A 26702-nucleotide genomic window follows, 5' to 3' on the forward strand; every position below is an offset into this window, starting at 1 on the left:
CGTGATTTTGTAATTATGTATGAATTGTTTTTATTTAGGTCTTTGATGTACCCAAAATGTTCTCATAACTTTATACTTGGGATCATTTTTTATGTAATTTTTAAATCTTAAATTATTGATGTTTTGATCTGTTACTCTGCACTTTAGTAGCCTATTTACCCAATACTTTTTTACTCTTACTTGAGTAATTTTTAGACTTTTTAAGTTTACTTGAGTAAAAATATGTTGTAGTAGTTCTACTCTTACTTGATATTTGGATACTCTACCTCTGGTGGAGAAAAGTGTCTTAGTTCCTTTTGTTTACTGGGATTTATGATAGTAGCAACGTAGATTTCAACAAATCTGAAATATTTTTTAAACTGTATGGGTTTATGCTTTTTATTGAATAGTTTTTGTTGTCATATTTTTGTGTTTTATCTCTGAACAGACTCCTCTGTAGGTGACTGCATTCTCAGTTTACCTGCCGCAGCAGTCGATGCTGACTCGACTTGTCATGGTTCTGGTTCATCCTTTCTCTAATGTGACATACATCCTTGGATAACTTCCTGAACATTTCACTCTTCTGCGTCAGTTTCTGCGGATGCCCTTCCTCCCAGCGCCCACACCCCCTCCCGGCCGTCCTGCGTCACCTCCATCCCGGCTGCTGGATGGGGAGGGAGTGGGCAGTTCACGGTTTCATTTGTGGCGGCACTTTCTCCATCTCCCTCCTTTCTCCCCGAGCCTCCTTGCCTGTCGGTGCACGGCTGCAGCTCCAGCTTGTATCTACCTGCGCAGAGCATCCAGCTGCTTCCCCCCCTGACCGGACAGACGCACTGCAGCACGCAGAGAGGAGCTGACGGAACATTCTTGTACCGAGCAGTCAGGCCGTCCTGCTCCAGCTGAAATGCTGCTGACACCAACCAGGTCGGCTTTTCATTCGCTTCATGTCTTAATAATGATTTCATGCCGTCTTTTTTTTTTTTTTTTTTGCGCTTTGCGTTGTTACGGAGTCAAGTTCATTGCAGCTGCACCTAAGAGTGAGGTGCATTACTGTGCAAAAGTTTTAAACCATCCCATCATCGCTTTAAACTTTGCTTCGATCCTAACAGGATTTTAGTGTTTTAATGGGGATTTTAAAGTTTTTCTTGGACTTTGGTTGCTTTGGCATTATATTTCTTCAGAGTCGATTACATTAAGTGCCAGTCCAATAAATTAAGATTACCATGAGGGACTTGGTTGATTTAAAAATGATATTACTTGCGCTTAAAGCATTGCCAATTAATTTACAAAAGTTTGTTTTTCATAAGATCAAGCGATAGAGATAACAGAGGTGAGCCTGTGCGTGTGGTTTTCTAAAATATTTGGAAATATGGATTTTTAATTTAAATTTTAACAATATTGACTGATTCAAGAAACATAAATGAAACTGAATTGTTTAAAACTTCTAGAAAATGTAAAAAAAAAAAAAAAAAAAAAAACATGTAAAAAGTGAATTAGGACAGTCTTACATTTAAATTACTTTTAAAGTTACACAGAAGGATCCTTCTGTTTTTTGATATGAAAGTAGAGGGCTGTCCAATAAAAAAATTTAAAAAAATCTTTAAAAACTTTCATTGGTGATATGCAAAGAAAAGATCTTTGCTCCCATTAAGGACAGACAGAACAGAAGTTTGCTAGAGATTATTCTGGAATAGATAGATTAGTTTTTGCTGAATAATTAATTAAACCATATGCATCTTGGCCTGTCATGAAAGCACAATGTCCCAGACATTATTGTGGTAAATGGTAATATTGTTGTTTTGAGACCATTTTCTAGTAATATAACATAAGTCCACTCTCTCAAAGATCAATAAACTTTAATTTCTAATGAACATTTAACACTGCACCTGGAAGACATTTTAAATATCCAAAATAAATAAACAAAACAACCGAAACAACAACTAAAATGGTTACTGAAGTCTTTGTAAACAATAGTCCTCAAAGAAAAGGACTTGTGGAGACCAAAGCACCAGATTTAAAGCTTTTGTTATTCACTCTTTGGTTGAACAAGATAGAAAAATGAGAAAAACAATCATGCATATAGAAATGATCAAGCTCGTTTTAATTTATCATGTGATTAGTAGATTTATTGAGACAGGCTTATATGTACAGCATTACAGGAAAAGACCGTCATTCGAACGGTGAAGCATGAAGGTGGAAGTGTCATAGTTTGTGGATGCTTTGCTGCTGCATCATCTGATTCATCGTGATTTCTACCACATATTAAAGGATGTTGGAGAAAAATCTGAAGTCATGGGTCTGAAACTGGACCCTGCAACACGACAGTGGCCCAAAACAAACCAGTAAATCCACCAAAGACAAGCTAAAAATGTATAAATGTAAGAGCCTGTATGAGTCAAATCCCAGATCTCAACCCCATAGAGATGCTGTGCTCAAAAATATCAGAACTGACAGTGAGCAGAATGGTGAACTTTCTTTCTTCTGATGTCAGATGGCTTCAAGACGCGCATCAGCTTTCCAGACATTTCGTAATCAAGAACTGAATATTTAATGAGGTGTCCCTATTTTGTCACATCACACTGTAGCCGACACAGTAGATAAGAGATAACCATCTTCCAGTTGTTTGCCAGTAATGACTCTCTACTTTGGGAACCACCATATTGGTACAAAATTTATATTTATCAAACTAATGTATGTGTAATAGCTTTAACTAAATAAATCAGAACCTACTATGTCCTTGTGGCATCTACCAAATTAACTAAATCAAAGTTGTTTATTGTGTTTAGACACAACACTAAAACATATTTTACACTGCCACAAACTGGCTCCACAGACATGACAACATTTAAATTAACAATAAAAATAAAGCGCTGAACAATAGAATAGCAACCAGTGCAGCAACATTCAATTGCATGTGTTAAATACTTAAAACAAACAAATGATGGAGAGAAAAACAAGAGGAAGGGAGATTTTAAAAGGCTGAAACACAAATATCTCAGTCAATCAATGCTCTGCTGCCTTAATCTAAGAAGAACAGATGTTGAAATACAAGAAAAGAATGTCACGTATACTTTCATATCTTTTACCCATTTAAATTCAGACCACTTTATTTTACATGGCTCCAGTTCAGAACGTATACCACCCCATGCTTCATGATCCAACCTGGATCAAAACCATCCAGTTTGGTGGTTTCGATACATCCAGGCTCAATATGATCACTATCAACTGTGATAAGTTGGGTTAAGAAGACAGAAAGGAGCCAGACAATGAAATGCAAATGAAAACCCCAAAGAGAACTGATCATTGATGGCAGTAAGAGCATTCCCATTGGTTCTGTACAGAGAAGAGCAACTCAAAGTAACTCAAAAGGCCTCGGGCTGGCAGGACTTTTAATAAGAAAAGCAAACAGAGTACAAAAAGGTAAGAATGGTAAGAAAATGGGAGAAAAGTGCAGGAACATTATGTCCTCCAGCAGCCATTAGCAGAAGAAGAAGTTCAAGATAATCCAGAGGCTTAAGTTTTTAAGTCTAGTGTTGAAGGTCCGAGTGGTGTGGATAAGATTTATCTGAAAGTAGCCAAGTTCTGGATATTTAGAAAGCCAATACAAACCATTCAAAAAATAATGATAATAAGAAAAAATCTTGACTTACTGGGGACAAAATATAAACAAATGAGGGGAAAATAATTATTTTTACCCAGTTCTGTAGCTGTGAAAATTTGCATTATAGTTTTTAATCAGCATTTTTGTCTAGATAAAAGCAAAATATATATTGCATATTCATAAACCGCAGGTTTTTATGTACCCTGGAGAGCCAGGATGCTGCTTTTAGTTTTGAGTGCTTTCCCCAAATGTTACCTCACTTTCTGCACTTCACCTTGAGGCGCAGGTAAATTTAAGTAATGGACACAGAGAGCGCCAGTGGTCACATTCAGTCATGTAGCCTTCTTTTTAGTAGCTTCTGTTATATAATGCTTCAATGGATTCTGGAGTTTAAGAGGTAAAGATGTGACGATTCAGATATAATATTCTGTCTTTGCTTGTAATGGTGAATCAGCATTCAGTACTCATTTTTATTAAACTACTTAAAAAAATGTCAAGCAACTGCAAGTTTCAAGAGTATTTCATTGGGAAAACACTAAATTTGACTTTGAATCTCAGTATGGGATTTAAAATGAGTCCCTGCTCGTTTTTAAAGGCGTCAATCTGACAATCACTACCATACCTTTTCTTATCCATCCATGTTTAGTTTTCTTCTTGTACCTTTGACAGAAAAACACACTGTAATCAACCTGTATTATCTAATGATTTGTATTATTAATCTAAACGTATTACATAGTTCCTTCCTGGTAATGTTAACTGAACAGACTTATTTTTGCTACTGATTGCTTTAATCAATTCACTTTAATTAAACTCTAGTTCGTTTGTCCAGAAAGTCAGGTTCGTTTGTGGAGGTGTGAATGCACAATCGGACTCTGATCCGGACCAGAAAAGAAAACTCTGGTCTGCCCAAAAACCAAGTTATTGGTTCGGTTGAAGTGAATGATGGTGCGGTCCGAATGTGAACGCTATCCGACCGGGTACTGCTCCAAAAGCAGGATACGAACCACATAGCAGAGCATTGTGGGTAAAAATAAATGTGGGGTCTAGCGCTACAGGGAGAAATGGCTGATTGTTTTTCACCAGAGACAAAAGAGAAATCCTACAACCGCTAAAATCTGACGCTACTCCGTTTTTGTTTACATTTTGTGAAGCAGGAAGTTGCGCTGGTTTTCTTTGTTGGTTTTTGTGTCGTTTCCTTCAATTGTTCCTGGTGCAGCGCCACCTCAGGCAAGGAGGTGAACAGATTTTTTAATTAGTTTGGTTCATCTTTCACACAGTCCAGTGTGAAAGCGAACTGAAAATGTAGAAAATGTTGCGATTTTGGTCCCCAACTGAAGCGAGTCTACTGGTTTATCAGGTGCTCAAACATCGTAAAACTCACTCATGATGAACTTTTCTATTTTACTTCCAAGAAGTCAAGCTTTCTTGTAATGTTTTATCATAATCAATGGCTTTCCAGACATGCTGAAGGTTTTGTTGTGATTTTTCTTATTTTCTATTCAATCTTTTTTATGAACCCTTTTGAAAATTAAGAACGCTCACATACAGAGGAAATAAGATACCTGATGGAGTTATAGTTCAGACTTAGTTAGTGGTTTTACAAACAGAAAAACATTCCTCTCAAAATGACCAGGTACTGCAGTGAAAATAAGTGGAAACATAGTTTGAAGCTTTTCCAGACCCACTGGATGGTGAATCATAGTGGGTGGCTTTCTGGCACAGAGATGCTGTGGGGAGACATCCTAGTGGTTTTTCTTGGAGATGTGCAAGCGGAAGAGGAAAAAAGCCTGTATTATGGTGTCAAGTTAATACTCTAACAGATAATTAACTTAATTTAGAGGCATTGGTCATTTCAGGTACGTCAAATGACATGTAATTTTCCAACCTTTCTTTTTATTTATCACCCCACAAGGGGTCTTTTTGTGGACTCTAGTGTCCCCTTTTCAAAGTAGGCTGACCGGAAAGGGGGGAAGACATGCGGTAAACGTCGTCGGGTCCGGGAGTCGAACCCGCGACAGCCGCATTGCCTCTGAATGTGGGTCGCGCTAACCCCTCCGCCACCATGGCACACTCCCTTTCCAACCTTTTTAAGGTATCTTAAAACCCAAATCGTCTTACTGAATGTCTTATTTTACTCTAAAAAAAAATCTCTGCCCAGTCTTTCGTGGAGGCACACTGTTAGTTTGTTGGATACTTGGACGTTAAGAGTAATTGTTTTGCATGTAGTAGGTAGAGCTTGCCATATTACACAAACATAAAATCTAGACTTAAACAGAAGTCTGTCATAATACCCCAAAACCAAATTCTTAGTCCAAGTAAAGTTGTCAAATTAATTAGTATTTTGATACATTAAAGATATATATTTTTAATTACTTTAAGTTGTGCGATTTTTATCACGTTTGGCACACAACTTTGCACAGCATTGCTCCAGATATTATCCCTTTCTCTCTGTTGTATCAACGTACCTGATGGCTGAGAATCACAAAGGTGAAGCTTAAAAGTTTCTGAAGGAAAACCTTTGCGACTTTACTCAAACATTTGCATGGAAAGTGTTGTTTGGATGTATTTTACCTGGAGTGAAAAAAGAAAGCAGGAGGATGTCTATCGGCCCTTATGCAAGCCAGTGATTCCTAGAAAACATTAGATTTTCAAACTTGTTACTTCTTTCAAACACCTTAAAGCCCAACTCCCTGATGCTTAAAAGGTTAACAAAGCTCCTTTCTATATAGCAGCAAACTGTTGAAGATGCCGGAAAACTACAATAAAGAAGGTGCAACATTAACCACAAACCTCACCACTCCATTACTCCCCCACTTTGTTCAGGCCTAATGAAAAAACAAGTAATGTTAAAGAAAACGTTATACATGCTACAAATTTTTGTGTCAAACAAAGTTAATTCATGAGTTAAAAACTTTGTTAAATTACTTGTTTTTAATCCAAGAATAAATATATTTGACCAGAAATTTGTAAGAAACTGTGGTAGGTTGTTGATCGATGGAACTGTGACTGAAGAAACCAACGTTTAGTTCTCTATTGTTTTGCTCTACAAGAAAATGACATTTTTAATAAGTTTTAATTAATAAGTGGCTATTGAATTCCCTGCTGTTTATTGGATGTTAACTAATAAAGACACAAAATGCATCATATTATTCCAGCTTTAATTTTTTTTTTTAAAGAACCTTCTGGTTTAAAATAAACCTTAGCAGTATTAAAAACAATATAGAGTATCAAGTATCTTACCTAATGTCAGTATTGAATCTTAAATTTCAGGGTAATGTCAACATTATCATTAAGTATTAAAAGACTGGATGACAAATTATTAAAAGTTGTAGTAGCTTCTTTAATTTTTCTACACTGGTGTTAGCTAGTTAGGTCTGTTTTAGTTAGCTTACGTAGCTAGCAGCTAATGGTTTACGAGTCATTCTCATAGTGCCGATGAAAGGTTTGTATGTTGCCTTTCACTCTGTCAATGTCAAAATGCTGCCACACAAATGATTTTAAAGCAGTGAAGTGGTCATGTTTATGTAGCCTAATCTTGCCCAAAGCAGATAGCAACGTTAGCATAGTTGCTGCTAACGGTTAGCTAGCTGTTATATCTTGTCTACCAGAACTGGTTAGTTCTTCTTCAAAGCTTTTGTTACTCTGTTACATAGATATTTTGGCAGAACATTTGTTTGTTTGTTTTTTTTGTTGCAGGTTTGTGTTTAAATTTAGGGTCTAAAACTACTAGGCTATTATAGTTGTGAACCTGTTAGCTTGTCCTATCACCCAGTTCTTTTTTCGGCAGCCCAAGGAATATAGCTGGAGTCAGTTTTAGTTTCCACAAGCCAAAGTCTAATTTATTTGTGACCACATATATAGTTTTACAGCTCTGGTCCCTTTATGCGTTGTGAACACCACAGATAGAGTAAAGTAGTTAGAGTATTTAATATTTATCTTAAGATAATACGCTGGACTCAGGCACACACCGCAATGTAATTAGCCATATGCTAATACTGTGGGCAGGCCAACGTCTGCACAGGTCAAGTCGTTGGAGTGTGTGTGTTGCTTTTGGCATGTAGCTAACTGCAACAAAACTGATAGTAAAAGACCTTGAAGGCACTGCAGTGCTCTGTTGTCAGCTCCACATAATATAATCTTTTTGATTACACTAATCAAAAAGAAAGTTCCCATGAAATTCCATAAAGCTTACAAAGGGTTTTCCAGTTCTCAACCATGTGAATAAATCAGAATTTATCTGAAACTCCATGAAGCTTACAAAATGTAACCACACAAACAAGCTGGTAAATTGTTAATATTGTTTCACACACAGTGATCACAAATAAGTTAACTCTAACAATTAGAATATAACATTTCAAAATAAGAAATACATGCTGAAAAGCTCTAATTTAAGTGATTAAAATGATAAATCAACAAAAGAATTAACATGTTGGAACTTTTTTAAACAAATGCAAGAAGCTTCTTTGTTTTAAATAGACTATAGTGCTGTTTCTTGCAAAAAGAAAACCACAAAGTCAGCAGAAAAATATGTTTTAGTGAGTATTCAGCTTTCTGTTTAAATCGACCTTTTGTGTGCCGGATATTGCATTAGATCTTATTGGTGTTTTGCATGAGGATCTCTACTTTTTACTGCATGTAATTGTAATGCAATCACACTAAAATCAAAAATCTGGGGTAGACCGAGCGTACTCGTAGAGTAAAAAAGCTTGAGCGCCACATTTATACCTCGTAAAAGGTCAATTAGTGGGCTTTAGAGAAAATGTGTGTTGTTCCATCTCAGCACTCCTTCGAGCTCGCTGCACATCCGTCAAACAGACGTGTTTGACCTGGCTGAATTGGGATCACGAGTCATTTTCTGGCTTGTTGGTTGGAACCGGGGATGAGGTCTCCCTGTATTGACAGTGATGTAAAACTCTACAGAGACCACCCACGAGACGCAGGGGGAATTTATTTACAGTGCAACATTTGCAAAAATGGTGTAACCACGCTCCTTATGTTTCTTGATCTACTGAATATATTTTAAAGCAATCTTTAGGCTAACATAGTTTAAGGTTTCAATGACGAAAACAGAGTTACTTTGTTGTCACTTTTTATTTGTCTAATTCGGTAAGATTTAATGAATTTTTAGTGTGTTTGCTAGTTTTTATTAGCTATTATTAGTTTAATGTTGTTTACTTTCAGTTTACTTTTTATTTGCTATAGTAGTAGTTTTTGTTTTTTCCTTTTTTAAATTTTTAGGTACAGAATTCAAAAGGGTTAAAGTATTTTATTGTGATTATGTATACATTGATTGGGTAAGGAATATTTAATAGAAGGTATCATTTTCAGAAAATGTATTCAATTATTGTTGGACAAGAAACAACAATTGGTTGGTGTTTTCTACCAACTTTTGCTGTTGCTATTTTGCGGGCTAGCATAAGTGTTAGCCCGCAACAGTTTATGTTCCTACACAAACGTAAACTGTTTGTGTGGGAGAAAAAAAAATCAATTTCACATCAGTTTAAAAGGCGAATAAATAGATTCATAAACACAAAAACGATGGATAACATTTCTATAATTTCTGTATGTTTCAGCTAATTTACAATATAGTCCTAGTTAGTTATAGGATTTTCCCATTAATCACAGTTTTCATTTATCTCAGTTAACAAAAATGTTTTCTCAGTTTTAGTTTTTGCTAGTTTTAGTTAGCTATAATGACGTTAATAGTCTGGAGCTAATCTGTGTTGACGGGATAACACATTGGCTGCAGTTTGCAGACCCCTAAATGCACTGGGTGCCATTGATTTCAGCTTGACTTTTCTTCAATGCCGTTTAAAGAAGAGGAGCTGCGAGCCTTCAGTGGCAAATGCGATATAAAGATGGCACAACACCCAGCAACCGCAATTATTCTCCTCTCCCATCAACTTGATTCACAGACGGTCATTTGGGCCTAACAGTGCGGGCGTTTGAATCAGTGTCCGGGGTCTTAATGCTGCTGTTTCTCTTCTACAAAGCCTGGTGCACAGCGATCCTAAGTGCTGAAAACTTCCCTTTCCAGCCATGAAAAGAGAGAGAAAAAGAAAAGAGAAATAGTGTGCGAGTGTGCCAGTGGCCTGTCCTTTAATTTTCCATGCAGCCTTTTGTGAGGGAGTTGGTATGAAGTGAAAGCACAGTGTGCAGCTGTCCCCTTGGCTCCATGCTTGGTCTTTTATGAGACGTTTTCTTGTCAAGAATACTAATAGTGATACCAGCCTTGTAGAGTCCAGCCAGCTGCCAGGAAAACAGACGGCAATTATACTGCCATAAGAGAAGGCCATTTCATTTGACAAAAGTCAACGAGGTCTATTTGTGCCGACTCATTTCAAAGGAACTGTTTCACATAAATGCAGAAAGTATAAATGTATTAAGTCTTTTTTATGCTTCAGTCCAGAGGTTATAACTTTATTAATATAATATGTAGTCTTGGGTTTTGACTCCAACATCCACTTTTTAGTTTTGGATATTTTTAATCAAATAAGTCTGTCTGGGTACCTTTTTTATTTCAATTATTTTAATAATACTTATTTTCTTATAGCTTTACTAACATATTGGTTTGTTTTGTTGTTGCTCTGCCTCTGCAATAGTTTCTGTTAAAGGTGACTTTTATGTTTCCTTGATCAGGTTAGAATATGTCTTTGGGCAATACACAAACATCTTTATTAATTTTTAATTTTTTTATTTTTTGCAGAAAATTATTCTTAGGCTACGTTCACTCTGCAGCGTGAAGTGACCCAATTCTAATATTTTTGTCAAATCAGAATTTTCTTTTTTTTTTTTTGGCGTGGCTGTTCACATTTCTAAATATGTGCGACTCCAGCGAGAACTGCAAACAACCTGAAAGTGTCCCGCATGCGCAGTAGAGGGCGGAATAACGTCACACATAGAGCGCGTGCTCAGCGTTTTGCCAATCACGAAGAAGTGCTCAGTGTTTGCGGAAGTTATGCTAACGGTGGAGCATAGCTTACACATTTTGAAGTTGTTCTTCGACCGGAACCAGCACTTTAACAACTTAATCCTCTTTATCGTCCGCCATGGTTGTTGTTTTTCTTCCCGCTTGCACGTATCAGGACAAAGAATAGTGACGTTTGTCGAGTATCAATGACGTTCAGGTCGGATGAATGCGACCTGGACATTAGGTCACATTTGAATCGGATACGTATCGGATATCCAAGTGGACTGGATCGCATTCGAAAAAAAATCCGACCTGTGTTGTTTAGGCTGTCATGAAAAGATCAGATACAGGTCGCATTAAGGCAAAGAAATCGGATAGTGAGTATTCAGTCTGCTCAGTTATGCCTATTTTAAGATCCTTTCAGAATGAGCTGTTTTAGGGCGTCTTGTCACTTTAAATCCAAATAAGCAGCTTGGGTTGCTAGGTGACTGGCTGGACTTCCCATGAGTTGCTAGGTAACAGTGCAGCGCCCACCAAAGGTGATGTAGCATTTTCTGTACACCAAGAGCACTTTAACTTATTTCCAAATATGTATGGGTGTTTTTTAAGCTCTTAGGCTGCTTTTAAAATCAGTTTAGGCTCAAATCGAAGTAAAAAAAAGAATTTTGGTGAAAAGAAATCTAGTAGTTAGCATTTATTTGTTGTTATGTTGGGTGGCAGACGAAATGTTCTGCCCAGGTTTCAGTTTCTGTCACACCTATAGTAAATTCATCATTATTACCAGAATACCTCCATGATTTTAGCTTTGACGGCTACACAGATGAATAAATGGTTGACCAGAATGTATTTAGCAGACTTGCTAAGTCCTAGAGACTTTGAGGAGGTAAATATGGCAGCTAATATATTCATTGATACTGCGAACAAACCCTCTGAGACAAACTATGATCTCATTGGACTTAACTTCAAGGTTTGATCGCCTGCCAGGCCTTATTGAGTTGCTTGGGCAGGGAGAGCTGCTGGCAGAAGTGGAGCAAGAGAATTTAGAAGTTTGGGCAGCTTTCACATAATTTTTTAGGAGCGCTCAATTAATTATCAGACTTCATCCAAGAAACTAAAGTTTTCAAAGCTGAGAGAGTCTCCACAACATCTAAACATCCCTGTCCCTGATTTTCAGGACCTGTCTCTCCACAAGGGAGGTTCATCTCAATAAAAGAAGATTTCTAAGGATAAATCCGCAGTAAGCTTCAAAAATGATGTCTGAACAGGTTTATATATAGAGGAGGATTAGGGTCTGTGATGATAAAGATTTCTGATTGAATTTTCTCAAAATTCTAATTTTAATATAATTCTGACTTTAATCTCAGAATTCTAATCTCGGAATTTTGTCCTTAATCTCTTATTTCAGATTTTTTTTCTCAGAACTTTGTCTTTAATCTCAGAACTTTGACTTTTTTCCCTCAGAATTATAACTTTAATCTTAAAATTCAGACTTTTTTCAAAATTCCAACATTATTCTCAGAATTCTGATGTTTTTTCTCCTCAGAATTCTGACTTTAATCTCACAATTCTTACTTTTCTTTTCAGAATTTAGATTATGTTCTCAGAATTAATGTTTTCTTAGAATTTTGACTTTTTTCTCAAAATTCAGTTTTTTCTTTCTTGAAATTTTGACTTTAATCTCAGAATTTTGAGGGCATTGTGATGTCATAGCACTTCTATATAAATTAGCATAATTATCACATAGCTCAAAATGACAATTCCTCGGTCACAGAAAAACTTGCGTAGATCCAACATGTTTTTCCAGAAAATTCATTATTCTCCCCCATAAATCTCATATTGATTACTGATCCTGGTTCCTCCCAGGTACCCATTTCCTTTAAAGTCAGAAGTCTTTATTTATTTATGTTTTTTGTCCAGTGTGTTAAGGAAATAAATAAGTCTTACCTAAGGTGAAACAGTGAGTCAATCAAGCATGAATCAAAATGCATTTTGATTATTATTTTATTAAGAAATTAAGCAAAGAATATAGTAATGACTCCCCTGACATAAGAGGTGACCCTAATCTTCTTTATACATGTGACTTGGGTTGAACATAAAAGACCTAATCTACTCTGCGGTAAAGAAATAGTGCAGAAGCACTGTCTTTCCACAATGAAGGAATATTTCCAGTTGTTCCAGAGGTTGTATGAGGTCACTGTAGACATCCCGTCATGGCTGCTGGGTTAATAACAGACCTGGGCTGGTGATGGAGGGCTGGACAGATGCCTCCCGGCTGAGACGCTGTGTCATTAGCTCATGGAGGTGATAAATAGCTTGAGGTCAGAGGCCTGCGGCACCGATTTCCCTTTGAAAATCAGAAAAATCTGCTGTATGGTTGGGCTTTTAGTTGCTTTCGTGGCTCCTGTAATTTACAAAAGCCCCCACAGTTTGTTCAAATCACATGGATTCTTTCCTTGAAACCAGCTGGTTAAAATGAACAGTTTTAGTCAGATTCATGTGCTATTCAGGTAGAAAATGTTGTATAAAATTAGCAAAAAACATTCACAGATTTCAATAGATATAAACACACAGATTTACATTGTTTTGTTTAATAACTAAAGCACTACTTCAATCTATTTACTCTATATATACTCTACTATAGTCTATAAATGATTTTTAAACATAAACTTAAGATAAAAAAGATTAAATGTTAACAAAATAAATTAAAAGCAGAATAAATCTGAAAAAGCAATTATATGAAATAGATCTCCAGTTGATCTTGTCAAGGAATGAAGTCAATCAATAGTAATAATAGTTAAATGAACAGCAGGATATAACCACAAAATAAAAAGTATTTTACATGCAAGTGCAGGTATAATGCATGTATGAATTGATCAATTTGAGATCAATGGAGCATAATTAGCTGAACCAACAATATGCACACTTTCCAGCATCAAAAATCTATTTTCTATGTTATTCTCCAGGAGGTTCTGAAGAATATTTTTCATCTTAAATGCAAATGTTTCTATTTATTGTTCTAAAGTTGTTATTCTTTCAGGATATGTCATATCTTTGAGTCTGTATTCTAAATTAATGGACAATTAATCACAATGTCGGTGATTCATTGTTTCAGATCTTTTATTGTGGTAATTTGGAGTGATTGTTGTTTTATCTTTACAGATATGTCCAGATCCTTCCAGTCATCTGTGCAGTTTGTCATCTCACCCTGGCCTTCCCCATTCAAACGCCATCAGCTCAAGGTGAGTCCACCTTTCTCGCCTTACAAAATAATTAAAAACCCTGTGAACTTTCACCACATTATGTGACACTAGCTCTTTCATTATGCAGTTGGATAGAATGAATATTTATCAAGCGGTATAAAACGAAAGCAGGATTGAATATCAATACACGTTACGGTTTTCAGAATGTTAGAGGAAAATTTTATTTCATTTAAACTTTTTTACACTACTTTTTGTGCAATCACATTAAGTCCTAATAAGCTTAATAAAAGTTTATAGTTGTGATGTGTAATAATTTATATTTTTGAAAAGGAACTGTTTTTGTATTTGCTTTACGTAGAGTGCAAGCAAAAAATATGCTCAGTAAGTCTAAATATATGTCTAATTTCACCATGAACAGGTGGTATTGAGTTACTGTGTCCAGGCTAAGAAAAGAAATAATTATATTACCAGAATAAAGTCAAAGTAATACAATAATAAAGTTGTAGTAATATGCAAATAAAGTCAGAATATGGCAAGAATAGTTATAACATTACCAGAATAAACTAATATTAAGAGAACTCCAACAAGAAAAAGCAGTTTTACAGCTGCAATAAAATGAAGAATGTGGAAAATGTTGTAAAGCTATACTTTAGTATTTATCTTATAAATAAGAAAATACTTAATCTGTTTACACATCAGCATTAGATTATTATTAGTAGCAAGCTGTATCCTTGTTACCGATAATTTGACGCTGATGTGTTCACTACGACTTTATTCTGGTAATATTATGACTTTATTTTCATAACATTATAATTTTATTCTTGTATTACTATTATGACTTTATTCTCATATTACTATGAGTTTATTGTCTAACTATTATGACTTTACTCTCATACAACGTTATTCTTATAATATTATGATTTTATTGCCAAAATTTTATGACTTTATGCTTATAACCCTATAATTTTATTCTGGTATTACTATTACAACTTTATTCTGATATCACTATAACTTGATCCTCAAAATATTATGACTTTATTCTCATATTTTTATGACTTTTGTTGACTTTATTATGTTTATTTGATAGTGATAGACACACATTAGCGTAGACAAACTGAATAAGACAACAATCCCTTGGTGCTTATAGCTAAGCTAATTTGTCCCTTTTCTTGTATTATTTTCCCCTATATTACTCCATATTATTTTTAGCATAATTTTTTAGTAAATTATTTTATTAAATAAATGTAGTTTTGGGAAGCTTTCGGAGCCGTTTTGTCCCCCGTAATTATTATTTTTTTCTTGTTTCCATCAGATGACGTGCGGCAGCTGAAGCTGGACATCCCCCACTCAGGTCCAATTCTTGTCCCTCTGGGCAGCTCCATCTCCATCCCTTGCTTCGTGTCTCTGTCCTCTTCCTCGTCCCCGCCTGTCGTCCCCCGGGTGAAGTGGACAGTTGTGTCCGGCGGGATTGAGACACAGATCTTGGTAGCGCGAAGTTCAAGGGTGAAGATCAACGAAGCGTACCGCGACCGTGTGGCGCTGCTGAACTACACGTCCTCCCCTGAAGACGCGTCTCTGTGGTTAGGCGATCTGCGCCACAGCGACTCCGGTCACTATCGCTGCGAGGTGCAGCAGGGACTGGAAGATGCCAGCAAAGTCGTACAAGTTAAAGTCAAAGGTAGCATCAGTATGTTGAGACTTATTCGAATTTTTTTTCTGTGCAACACTTTCCCCCAGTGTGTTATAAGCCTGGCGGGCTCCCAGGCTTTACTCGTGCCCCCACCAGGCTAAGCATTGCTTATTTATTTAAGTATTTTTAAAATGTTTGCATTTTTTAAGACTTTATAGTTGGTGTTCAGGTGTTAATCTTACAATCTTTCAATAACACGATTATCAAGTGATATTTTCAAATTCAAAAATTATTTTACTCAAAAATGTGACGGGCCGCTGGATGAATGTCTGCTCTAGAGCCCAAACACCAGACTCGGCAAATTTTCTGGGGGAAACTTGGTGGAAATTTTGAAAAATATGCGATCATTCTGTGTCCAGAGTTGGGTAGTAAATAGTTACATTTACTCAATTACATTTCCTTGAGAAAAAAATCTACTTTTAGGAGTATTTTTACTACGCTATACTTTTTATTTTTACTTGAGTAATTTCATTATGAAGTATCGCTACTCTTCCTTGAGTAAAATTTCTGCATTCTCTGCGCACTGAATGAAAAACAAACATGTTTTAATCAAAAATTCAGACACACAATGCAGTTTTTGTTCAAGTTTCATACGTTTTTTTGTTGAAAGAAACTGATTTGGAAAAAAAATTATTTTGCCGGATTTTGTTATTTTTTGTTACTTATATGAATTGCTGTCATTTTCGTGCAAAATATACCAAAATTTCCACTTAACTTTACCTTTTGGTCCGTCTGATTATGTCATTTTAAAATATAAAATAATTAATAATTTGATCACTTACTCAGTACTTGAGTAGATTTTTTACCAAATATTTTTTTACTCTTACTTGAATAATTTCTTGGATGGCTACTTTTTACTTTTACTGAAATAAAAAATATGTTGAAGTAGTGCTACTGTTACTTGAGTAAAATTGTTGTGTATTTTACCCAGCTCTGTATGTGTCAGCTGTAAAATATTTGATTATGTCATGTTAATAATTGCACAACCTTACTGTCCAGTATATTTCTGAATGTGTAAATATGTTGTGATGTTTTTAGGTGTGGTGTTCCACTATCGAGATGCTTTGGGTCGATACTCCTTCTCCTTCCAGCAGGCCCAGAGGGCTTGTGAGGGGATCGGTGCTCAGGTCGCCACACCCGACCAGCTGCTTGCAGCTTATTTTGATGGATATGAGCAATGTGACGCAGGTTGGCTGGCGGACCAATCTGTCAGGTAGTTTTTCACTCTTTAAAGGGCACCTATTGTGCAAAATGCACATCTTTGTCCTTCTATTTGGGTTTCTATTGCTTCTAAAAACAACCCAGGGATCTTCTGGCAATCAGTTAATGCTTTTTGGAAAATGCTTCAAAACCCTCCCGATTGTTAAGTCACATTCAATGGGCACTGCACTGCTACCTAGCAACCCCAGCACGTTTGGTCAGCTGGTTTTATAGCGGTATGCACTGTATCATGGCTGCTGGAAAAGTGTTTTGTTATTGACTGACCATCCAGAAACCACTTGCTGCATTCATTTTGGTTGTGAAGGAAGCTCTACTTCTGCTTTTCAAAGATGCACGGTTGCATAATTGCATCTTTTTGCAGCCATTTTCACGTACGAGTGTAAACATTGAGTTGGGGGGCCTGGCAAGCAGCAGATTATCTGGATTTAAAGTGATAAGACACCCTACAGCAGCTCATTCTGGAAGAAAATACAGACTAAAATCTCATTGGAGAATGATTTTGTGTAAAAAAAAATATAATCAACATGCTTTGTACAGCACTAACCCATTCAAGGAAGCATAATATCTTTGAACTTTTATTATATTTCATGCTGAAATCACACAAAATCCAGAAATTACTTCTTTAATCCCATAATATATTTATGAATCTAGGGTTTGTTTTTTATTTTGTCAAACCTGCATTAATTTCTCTGTCAGTTTCATTTTAGAAAGCATTCTTCTTCACTGATGTAGGTATCCAATCCAAGTACCCCGTGAAGGTTGCTATGGAGACATGGATGGGCAACCAGGAGTGAGGAACTATGGGACGATGGATCCAGATGATCTCTTTGACGTCTATTGCTACATAGAGCAAATTCACGGTACGAATTACAATAATGTAAAATTAGATGTGGTGTACAGAGAAACAGTTCAAATCAGATAAACTTTCTAAAAAGTACACAAAACTTTTTTCCCACTGTCTGGCAATATTAGGTTATTTTTTTGCTGTCATACATTCATGTCAACATCTCATGAGTTATTTACAGTATATTGTAAGTTGCAATCTTTTGACATACTATTGATACGAATTTCCTCACACTTCCAGAAGGTCTTTTCAAAATGTACATCTAAATTTAAAAGTTTAGAGACTGTGGACAATTTCACTGCTGTTTCTGGATCTTCTGGGTCATAACACCATTCCTGACACCAAACCTGACATGAAGTCAGACTAAAAAGCAGACAGAAGAATTAAAGTCTCAAAATAAAGGATATTTTCTTAAGATAACTTTAGAATGACACCGGGAAAACAACAAGAGAGCATAAATTATCAAGACACATGAGAGAAACAACAGAAAAGAGGCTTGGAAGCAGGTGGATCTGACAAGGAATAAGCAAAACGGGCAGGCTTATCAATGTTTGGGGAGATGATTAGGGAAATCAGGACCAAAGTGGTTAGTAGCTAATAGAGTTATAGGATAAGTCTAATGAGCTAAGAAAAACAGATCAGTGACCCACAAGGAAGACAGAGGTATAGGTCGAAAACAGAAGATTACCTTAAAATACACAGAACTAAGATAAAACCAAACTCAAAATTTATGGCATCATGACACTAATATTTTTTTTTACTTCAAAAATGTGTGCTCTTTGGTATTTTTCATAGATTTAACTAAGAAAATATGAACACAATGTTTTCTTGAGACACAAAAACACTCGATTTTTATGAAAATATCGTCGATGTAACAACACCAGGGTTTCCCCCAGTGTATCATAAGCCTGGTGGGCCACCAGGCTTTACTTATGCCCCCACCAGTCTAAGCATTGCTTATTTATTTAAGTCTTTTTAAAATGTTTGCATAGTTGATTTTCAGGTATTAATCTTCCAATATTTCAATAACGCATGATTATCAAGTGATATTTTCAAATTTCCTGTCAACTTTAAAAAAGATTTAACTGAAAAACACGACAGGCCGCTGGATGAATGAGTGCCCTGCCACCCAACCACCGGGCTTAGCAAGTTTTCTATGGAAAACCTTGAACACAATAGAGGTTTAGGAGACTATTTAAGTCTGAATAATTCACATTTTAAAGCTACGTTTAACTAATGTAAAAAAAACATAATCTGAAAATTACCATGTGCAATGGGCATTTGTAAAAAAACAACAAAAGGCATAAAAATTGAAACTATGATCAATTGAGAGGTGACGAATCTCTTGATTTCTCTGACAAGTTTTTGCTGGATTTTATTCCTGATATTAAGTAGTTGATTTGCAGATACTGTTACTTTCTTTTTGATAGTTTTTATAGAACCTTCTTCTTCTCTCCTTCACCAGTCTTATTGTTTTCAGCACATTATGCAAGTACAAGCCATGTTCTCAAAATGAAAAGCCTGAGGAACCTTAAAATGACAAGAAATAAAATCTAAAACCTCAATCTGTTCCGTACTAGTAATCAAAGCCAATATTTTGTGTTTTTAGGAAAGGTCTTTTATGACCCCGTCCCACAGCAGTTGTCATTTGACGAAGCCCAGTCGTATTGCGGAGCTGCAGGAGCACAGCTGGCTACAACCGCACAGCTGTACTCGGCGTGGAGCGAAGGGCTGGACCGCTGCAGTCCAGGCTGGCTGTCTGACGGCAGTGTGCGCTACCCCATTGTAATCCCAAGAGAGCGATGTGGTGGCCCACAAGCAGGCGTCAAAACACTCTACCGCTTCAGCAACCAGACCGGTTTCCCAGAGCCGTCTGCCCTGCATGATGTCTATTGTTTCAAAGGTAGGCGTCTTTAAATACGCCGGACTATAAGGTGGTCCTTTAAAGTGTGACTAACCTCCCTTGAGCTGTTACTATCATGATTATGGAGACCGAAGACTGTTGTCAGTAGGTTTATTGACAAACAAAAGAGTGAAACTGAAAAAAAGACAATGTGATAAAAATTATAAAGCTGTGCAGCATTGTACTGAATTTCTGCCAAATAAAAGCCAAAAACATCTATATGAACCTACACTGCTGATGCCATCTTGGACAACTTTGCAAATCGTGACTAATTTTTATAGCAAAACAACTCATTTTTCAGTCAAATAATGCATCTAGCATAAAAACAGTGTTACAAAATAATTCATTTAGTACATACCGGCAATGCAACCTTAAATGAAAGATATATGCAGTAATTTCCTTCAACAGGGCATCATGAAGTGACTACTGACACCATTACTGTTTTGCTTGACTGCAAGGAAAGGTTTTGGTCCAGATTTTAAAAAAAGAAAGATTGCCAAGTTGCAATACCTGAAAAGTGATGGTGTATTACGACCAATGTAAATAGAAACAAAAAAGAAAGAGTAAATATTATCAACCCATTTAGTAAGTTAATCAGAAAAAAACCCTTTATTTTTTGGGGGAGTTAGTTACACTTTAATATTCTTGTTTGTTGTTGCTTTTACTCTGAAAGCAAACTTTTAATTGATGACCTGTCCTCAACAGGACACGGAGAAACTTCTACTGACTCTCCAGTGGATAATCTGATCACAGAAGCTAAAAACTTACAACAAAATGTTGTTATTCTAGAGGAACGAGAACAAGAAATACATCTTAATCAACTGGAGAAGCAAGTGGAACGGGAAGCACAAAGCGAACTGGAATCTTTACCCCTGTTGCCCGACTCTTTTACTACAGAAGATCCACTCGATGGAAACCAAACGGTCACCTCAGATAGAGCAGAATCTTTCCCCACTACAACTTATGCTTTGGACTTCCTTAAACCACTAAATGAAAGCACAGAAATACGTTACGACTCCCAGCATCTTCCAGAGACAGCGGTCAGCACAATCAGCACAACGAAGACCTTTGATTCAACACAAAGCACAACGACTCCTCCTGGTGATTACAACGGGACAGACTTACACCAGAACCTGAGCTTCACCTTTCACACTTCGGAGTTTGAGATAAGCACATATGAACCGCAGATGGAGAACCAGACAGCATCAGACACAAACTCTACTGAGTATCTACAATCAACTGAACAGACAATCCAGTACCAAGAAATTCACGAGACCAGTTTGGACAAATCTCACACCAATTACAGCGAAACCAAGAACAACCGTACAGACGTAGATGTAGAGAAAGCGTTTTGGGAGGGAACGACTTTGGCGGCTGGTCCGTTGCTTCAGGTAAAGTTGGAAGATGCAACTACAGAGGATCCTGTACAGATGGACACGACTCAGACGACCCAAGACAAAAGAACTCCAGCCACACAAGAAACTCCAACTACTAAACTAACCATTGAGGCCTACTCAATATGGACTCCCAGTGATGGATCTGGAGATATTTCCCAAGGTAGAGAAACTATTTAATAAAATAAGTGCATTATACAGGCCAATCACCTGAAAATGTGTCATTGTATAATTAAATGATGATATGTTTAGAATCAGAGCATATTAGCTCTAAATGTTAATATTCAATACATTTTATAAGCCACATTTAGAGAGTTTGATTAAGACAGAGTTTTCAAGAGGTTGGTATTTTCTATGTAAATTAAAGTCAAACACTACGGATTTCACTGCAAAAACACAAAATCTGATCAATAATTTTTGGTTTCTTTTCTAAGGGAAATGTCTTTGTACATATGAAATAAGACAAATCTAATCTACAAGTAACTTCTCAGCAAGATAACTCAATAATGCTTTAATAATGGCAAAAAAGTACCAGTATCCCCGACAGATTATTTCACTTATAACAAGACATTTTTCCCATTTTACAAGTTGAATAAAATGCCAGTGACACCAGTACTTTTTCATCAATATTAAGCAATTATTTACTTAAAACAAGCTCCTATATCTCGCTGAAGAGTTATCTGTAAGTTAGTTTTGTCTTTTTTCAGGTGTACTAACTTATGTGCATTAGAAACTAGACCAAAAATACTTTTTGTGTTTTGCAGTGTTGTTAATGAAAATTTAATTTTTTTTGTTTTTTAATAGACAGGTACTTGTTGTTTTCTTCTTTATGTCATACAGATTTTTTCAAACAAGTTTCCTCCGGTATCTAAAACAAAAATTTATATTCAGAATTGATTTTTTTTTCAATTGATTTGTTTATTTATTTATTCATTCACTTCTTGTTTATTTATTTACAGGAAACTATGTAATTATTGGTTTATATTTTACGTTTAGCCACTTTAAATATTTTTCTGAACAATATCCAACAAAGATCAAGTTGCTTAATTTAAAACTACACACACACAAATTGTATTTGACTTTGGATTTTTGTGCCAGGTGTTAAGTTGTAAACTTTTTTGATATCAATATTAAGTGTTTTGTAGTGTCAGAATTTCTTTCTGATATTTTTACATGACTTGAGTTAAAAATCTTCAGTGTTTTTAGTGGTTTGTGTTAAAAAAGATTTTATTTTGCAGGACTAAACTGCTTGAGCGAAATGTGCTTGAAATTTAGGTGCATTATTTAAGGTTAAATGAGAGCTAGAAAACTAGGTGCAAAGTTGAAATAATGAGGATGTGTAAATCAATTTAAACTTTTACAAAACAATTTTATTGAAGACATTTATCCAGATTTCCACTGCTTTTGCTTTATAAACCTGATATTTAGATGAGATAATATGTTATCTCAGTAAACTCTTATCAGTTAAGCATTTTGTCAAACCTACAACCCAAAATATTTTATGCTTTCTTTCAGAGAGAGAATTTGAAACGGAAGCAGCCACCTTCATGTCCTCGTCTCAATCCTCCGCTGCTGGATTCACCGCTAAACCGTTGGGTTCTGCGGTGGCTAGCACCACACCTCAGAGGGAAACTCCTGATCCAACCTTCTCTTCTGTGTCACGCCATGTGGGCAAATTGGATTTTGAAATCCACACCACGACACCAGACTTGTGGGAACTCACTATTTCTAGACAGGAAGGAAGTACAAGCTTAGACACAGAGGAGGTTGATGCAACTCTGGCTCCTAAACAGGTAGTTTCTGGAGTAAGTTTGCCTATGACTGAATCTCCAGAGGACTTCAATGTCTCTCATTCACCGTCTGAATTTGCAACGGAACAGTATCAGACATTAGGCAGCTCTTATGAAGAGGCAAGCGGATCTGAACTTGGAACAGCTACTTCCATCTTTCAGGAAGGCATTAAAGTTGCATCGCCTTTTGAGAAAACATTTGTAGTTTCCCCAACCCATGGCAAAGAAGAGAACAAGTCGACTTCAACTGAAGAAGAAGCTAAATTTTTCTCAACTGCTGTGCCCATAAAAGAAGCTAATGCTAGCCAAAGCACTGAAGAAATTGCCCCAACACTTGTTCTTGAAGTAGGAACCAAAGTTACACCAACTGTTGTCCTAGTAGAAGAAGCTAAAGTTAGCCCCACATTGGGTCTTGAAGACAGTAAAGTTGTCCCAGCTCTAGTTGCTGAAGAAGAAGCTAAAGGAACCCCAACAACTGCTCTTGGAGAAGATGTTAACATAACCCCAACAGCTGCTCTTGGAGAAGATGTTAACATAACCCCAACAGCTGCTCTTGAAGAAGACACTAAAATTGCATCAACCCCAGTTTTTGAAGGAGAAACTAAAGCTGATCCAAATGTTGCAGAAGAAGCTAAAGTTACAGCAACTCTGGTTTTTGAAAAAGAAGCTCATGTTGACCCAACTGTTGCTCTAGATGAAGAGACTAAAGTTAGCCCAACTTTGGTCCTTGAAGAAGTGAAAGTAGCTCCAGTTCTGGTTACTGAAGAAGACACTAATGTTGAATCAATGGTTGCAGAAGCTAAAGTTCACCCTACTTTGGTTCCTAAAAAAGAAGCTAATTTTGAGCCAACAGTTGTAGAAGAATCTAAAATTCGCCCAACTTTGGTTCCTAAAGAAGAAGCTATGGTTGACCCAACTTTTGTCCCAATAGAAGAATCTAAAGTTAGCCCGACATTGGTTGCTGAAGAAAATAAAATTGTGCCAGCTCTGGTTGTTGAAGAAGAAGCCAATGTTGACCCAACTGTTGCAGAAGAAGTTAAAGTTCACCCGACTTTGGTACCTGAACAAGAAGCTCATGTGGACCCAACTGTTGTCCCAGTAGAAGAAGTTAAAGTTATCCCAACTTTGGTTGTTGAAGAAAATAAAGTAGCCCCAACAGCTGCTCTTGAAGAATACTCTAAAACTGGATCAACCCCTGCCGTCGAAGAAGAATCTAAAGTTGACCCAGAAATTATAGGAGAAACTTCAAGTCCCCCAACTCTGGGTCTTGAGGAAGAGGCTAATGTTGACCCAACTCCAGTCCTTGGAGTTGTCATTGATGAAGAATCCAGACTAACCCTAAACATTACTTTTGAAGAAAAAGCTAAAGTTGACTCAACTCTGGTTCTTGAAGAAGAAGCTAGTTTTACTCCAAGTGTTAAAAAAGGAGCTCAAGTTGATCCCACTTTGATTTATGAGGAAAGTAAATCTACCCAAATCCCTCTCCAGGAGGAAGAAGTCAATGTCCTAGAGTTAGAAAATTCAGAGGAAATTACTAATCTTTCTGGTGCCCCTGAAGAAGAATCCAAAGTAACCCCAACCTTTGTGACTGATGAACTTAAAGTTACTCCAATCCTTAATTTTGAAAAGGAAACTGATGTTGCACCAACCTTTGAGGACTTTACAATCTTTCCTGTGAATACTCAAACATCTAAGTGGAGTCTGTTGACTACCACAACTGGACCTCAGGAGCATCTGAATAGTGTAAAGATCAGTCAGAAACCCCCCTTCATGTCAGTGTCAGAGCCCTCAATGAATACCAAGTCTATGTCTTCTGCCCCTACCATTTCTACCCCAACATATGTGCCCCAGCGCACCTGGAGCCCAAGAACCACAAGACCCCACACTTTCCATAAGACGACTGAAACCCAGAAGGTGAACCATTTCATGCCACCATTGGATCATGGTCTGATTGATCTTGACATTAGCCTCACCCAGCCACCCACCCTGCATAACTTGCCCAAAGAGAGGGCAGCTGTAGGTGGTACAGGGGCATTTTCAGGTAATGCTAAAACCACTCTAATCAACCTAACCGTCCTCTTCTTGCTCAGCACACTGATGCACTAAAATCCCAGGTTTATTTTCTGACAAACTTCCTCCATGTTCTGTAAAACAAAAATCCCCCCAAAAAACAAAACCCTCTCCCTGTTTGTTTCACTCGCTGTCTCAACAGATCCTCACACCTTTCTGACTTCTAAACGCTTCACCCTGTTAAAACATTCCCACACTCCTCACTGCTCTCCTGCTTCTCACGCTGGGACAGTTGACATTTTGTCAACATTTTTTCTTCTCCTTTTTTTTTTTTGCATGACATTTTCCTACTCATCCAAAGACTGACTTCTGTGAAGTACAGATAAGTTTGAATGAATGTTTTAGTGTTTCCCTTATAAAGAATGGTGGCAAAAGCCCCTGAAATCAGAATGTGTTTTGCATAAATGTTGAAACTAAGGCTACATTCACACTGCAGGCTTTTGATATTCAATTCTTTTATAAAATCAGATTTTTTGGTGTGTGGTCATATATGCGACCTGTATGTGATCTCCAGTGTGAACTGCAATCTACCTGAAAGTGTTCCGCATGCGCAGTAGAGGGCGCAATAGCGTCACACATAGTGAGCCTGCTCAGTGTTTTGCCTATGGTTTTGCCAACCGCCATGAAGGAGGAAGAAGAAGAAGGAGAAGAAGAAGAGCTCAGTGTTTTAGGGAGTAAATGTTAGCTATGCTAACGGTGGAGCATAGCTTATCATTTTATTGTCCGAAATAGCACATTAACAACAAAATTGTCATTATCGTCCGCCATGGTTGTTGTTTTTCTTCCCGCTTGTGCATCTCAGGACGCAGAATAGTGACGTTTGTCGAGTATCAATGACGTTCAGATTCAAGTCACATTTGAAAAGATCGGATGCGAATCTCTGTCATTCAGACAGTCATGAGGAGATCAAATATAGGTCGTATTAAGGTTAAAAAAACAAAGGATTTGGGTCACTTCAGGCTGCAGTGTGCCTGTAGCCTAATTTATGAATGTAACATAAGTTAATTTGAATGTGATAGCACTGACCAATGCAACTGGAATAATGTTTTTTGACAGGAATGTTCTCTGATATTACCTCTGCAGATAAATAAGCACACATTGTGTTAAGGTTTAGAAGCACAACCCATGTTTATTCACAATTTGTTGTGAGCAGTGGGGGTTTTTGAGGTTGGCCATGCGGGCAGTTGCCCAGGGCAGCAATAGAAATTGGGATGGACAAGCTCCAGATTTTCTGATGGTTTTGAGCAAATCAAATGGAGAAACTCAGAAAAATGAGGAACCTTCTTGCATTTTGATTGGCTTGGGAGAGGCAGGAGGAGGGATAAGCACAGTCGCCATTCATGCAAGAACTGCCACTGCTTGTTAGTGTTTAGCACCTTGTTTTGAATTATCTTTAAGCTGTTCCCTTTTCATATTTCACAATTATATTGCCTGTTGTTTATTCATGGTTGCTTAGGATGTGTGTTTTTAATAAGTAATTCTAATATTATCTATTTTATTTCTGTCTACACTAGTAAAAACGGTAATTTTATGGTTGGTAATTTCTACATCCCGAGACATTAGATGTTAATTTCTTTAAAAAAAAAAAAAACAAATACTTTAAAAAAAAAGCTTGTATAAAATTTGCTTGACAGAAATCCATTTTAATTGAAGTGCTATTAATTGTGTTTGTAAAATAAGATCCTTTTATTTTGAACTCAATGTAACAAGTTAAAGTTAAATTTTTATTAGTTTAGTCAGAAATGGCTGTGCGATTATTGACAGAACAGTTCAAAAAAGAAAGTTTTGGTGAATATTTCATCCCACAAAGAAGTATAAACATTTTATACTCATGACAATAATAAAAACAATATTAAAATATAAATAAATGACGAAAATGTGACTATAAATGTCAACACTTGACAACAAACTGATAATAACAATTGGTAAAATATAACACAAAAACAGTTATATCATCTATAAAATGTGGCTTAATCGTTTTATATTTTAATTTCTGGTAAACTTCAGCATTGTTAACATAGTAAAAAAAATTTACTCTTCAGTCAGTAATTTATAAATCCATTTTTCTTTTTATTTTATGTTTTCATTCAGGAATTTATC

The 26702-nt window shown here is 36.6% G+C and overlaps 1 protein-coding gene across 3 annotated transcripts in view; it reads left to right on the top strand.

Moving 5' to 3' along the window:
• Nucleotides 1-591: 591 nt before the first annotated feature.
• LOC114156421 (brevican core protein-like) overlaps nt 592-26702 on the top strand; it is a 31450-nt gene continuing 5339 nt past the window's right edge. Inside the window, exons 1-9 of one of the 3 annotated variants that reach the window (XM_028036844.1) lie at nt 597-903; nt 13650-13729; nt 15003-15368; nt 16419-16593; nt 17334-17461; nt 19055-19348; nt 20054-20905; nt 22258-23030; nt 23067-24573. In XM_028036844.1, coding sequence (XP_027892645.1) covers nt 884-903; nt 13650-13729; nt 15003-15368; nt 16419-16593; nt 17334-17461; nt 19055-19348; nt 20054-20905; nt 22258-23030; nt 23067-24573 — 4195 coding nt within the window. In that variant the 5' untranslated portion in view covers nt 597-883. Of the gene's footprint in view, nt 904-13649; nt 13730-15002; nt 15369-16418; nt 16594-17333; nt 17462-19054; nt 19349-20053; nt 20906-22257; nt 24574-26702 lie in introns of all 3 variants that reach the window. The other 2 variants (XM_028036843.1, XM_028036842.1) reach the window with 2 other exon arrangements.

Source organism: Xiphophorus couchianus, chromosome 13 (assembly GCF_001444195.1).
Source record: "Xiphophorus couchianus chromosome 13, X_couchianus-1.0, whole genome shotgun sequence".
Classification (NCBI taxonomy): Eukaryota; Metazoa; Chordata; class Actinopteri; order Cyprinodontiformes; family Poeciliidae; genus Xiphophorus; species Xiphophorus couchianus.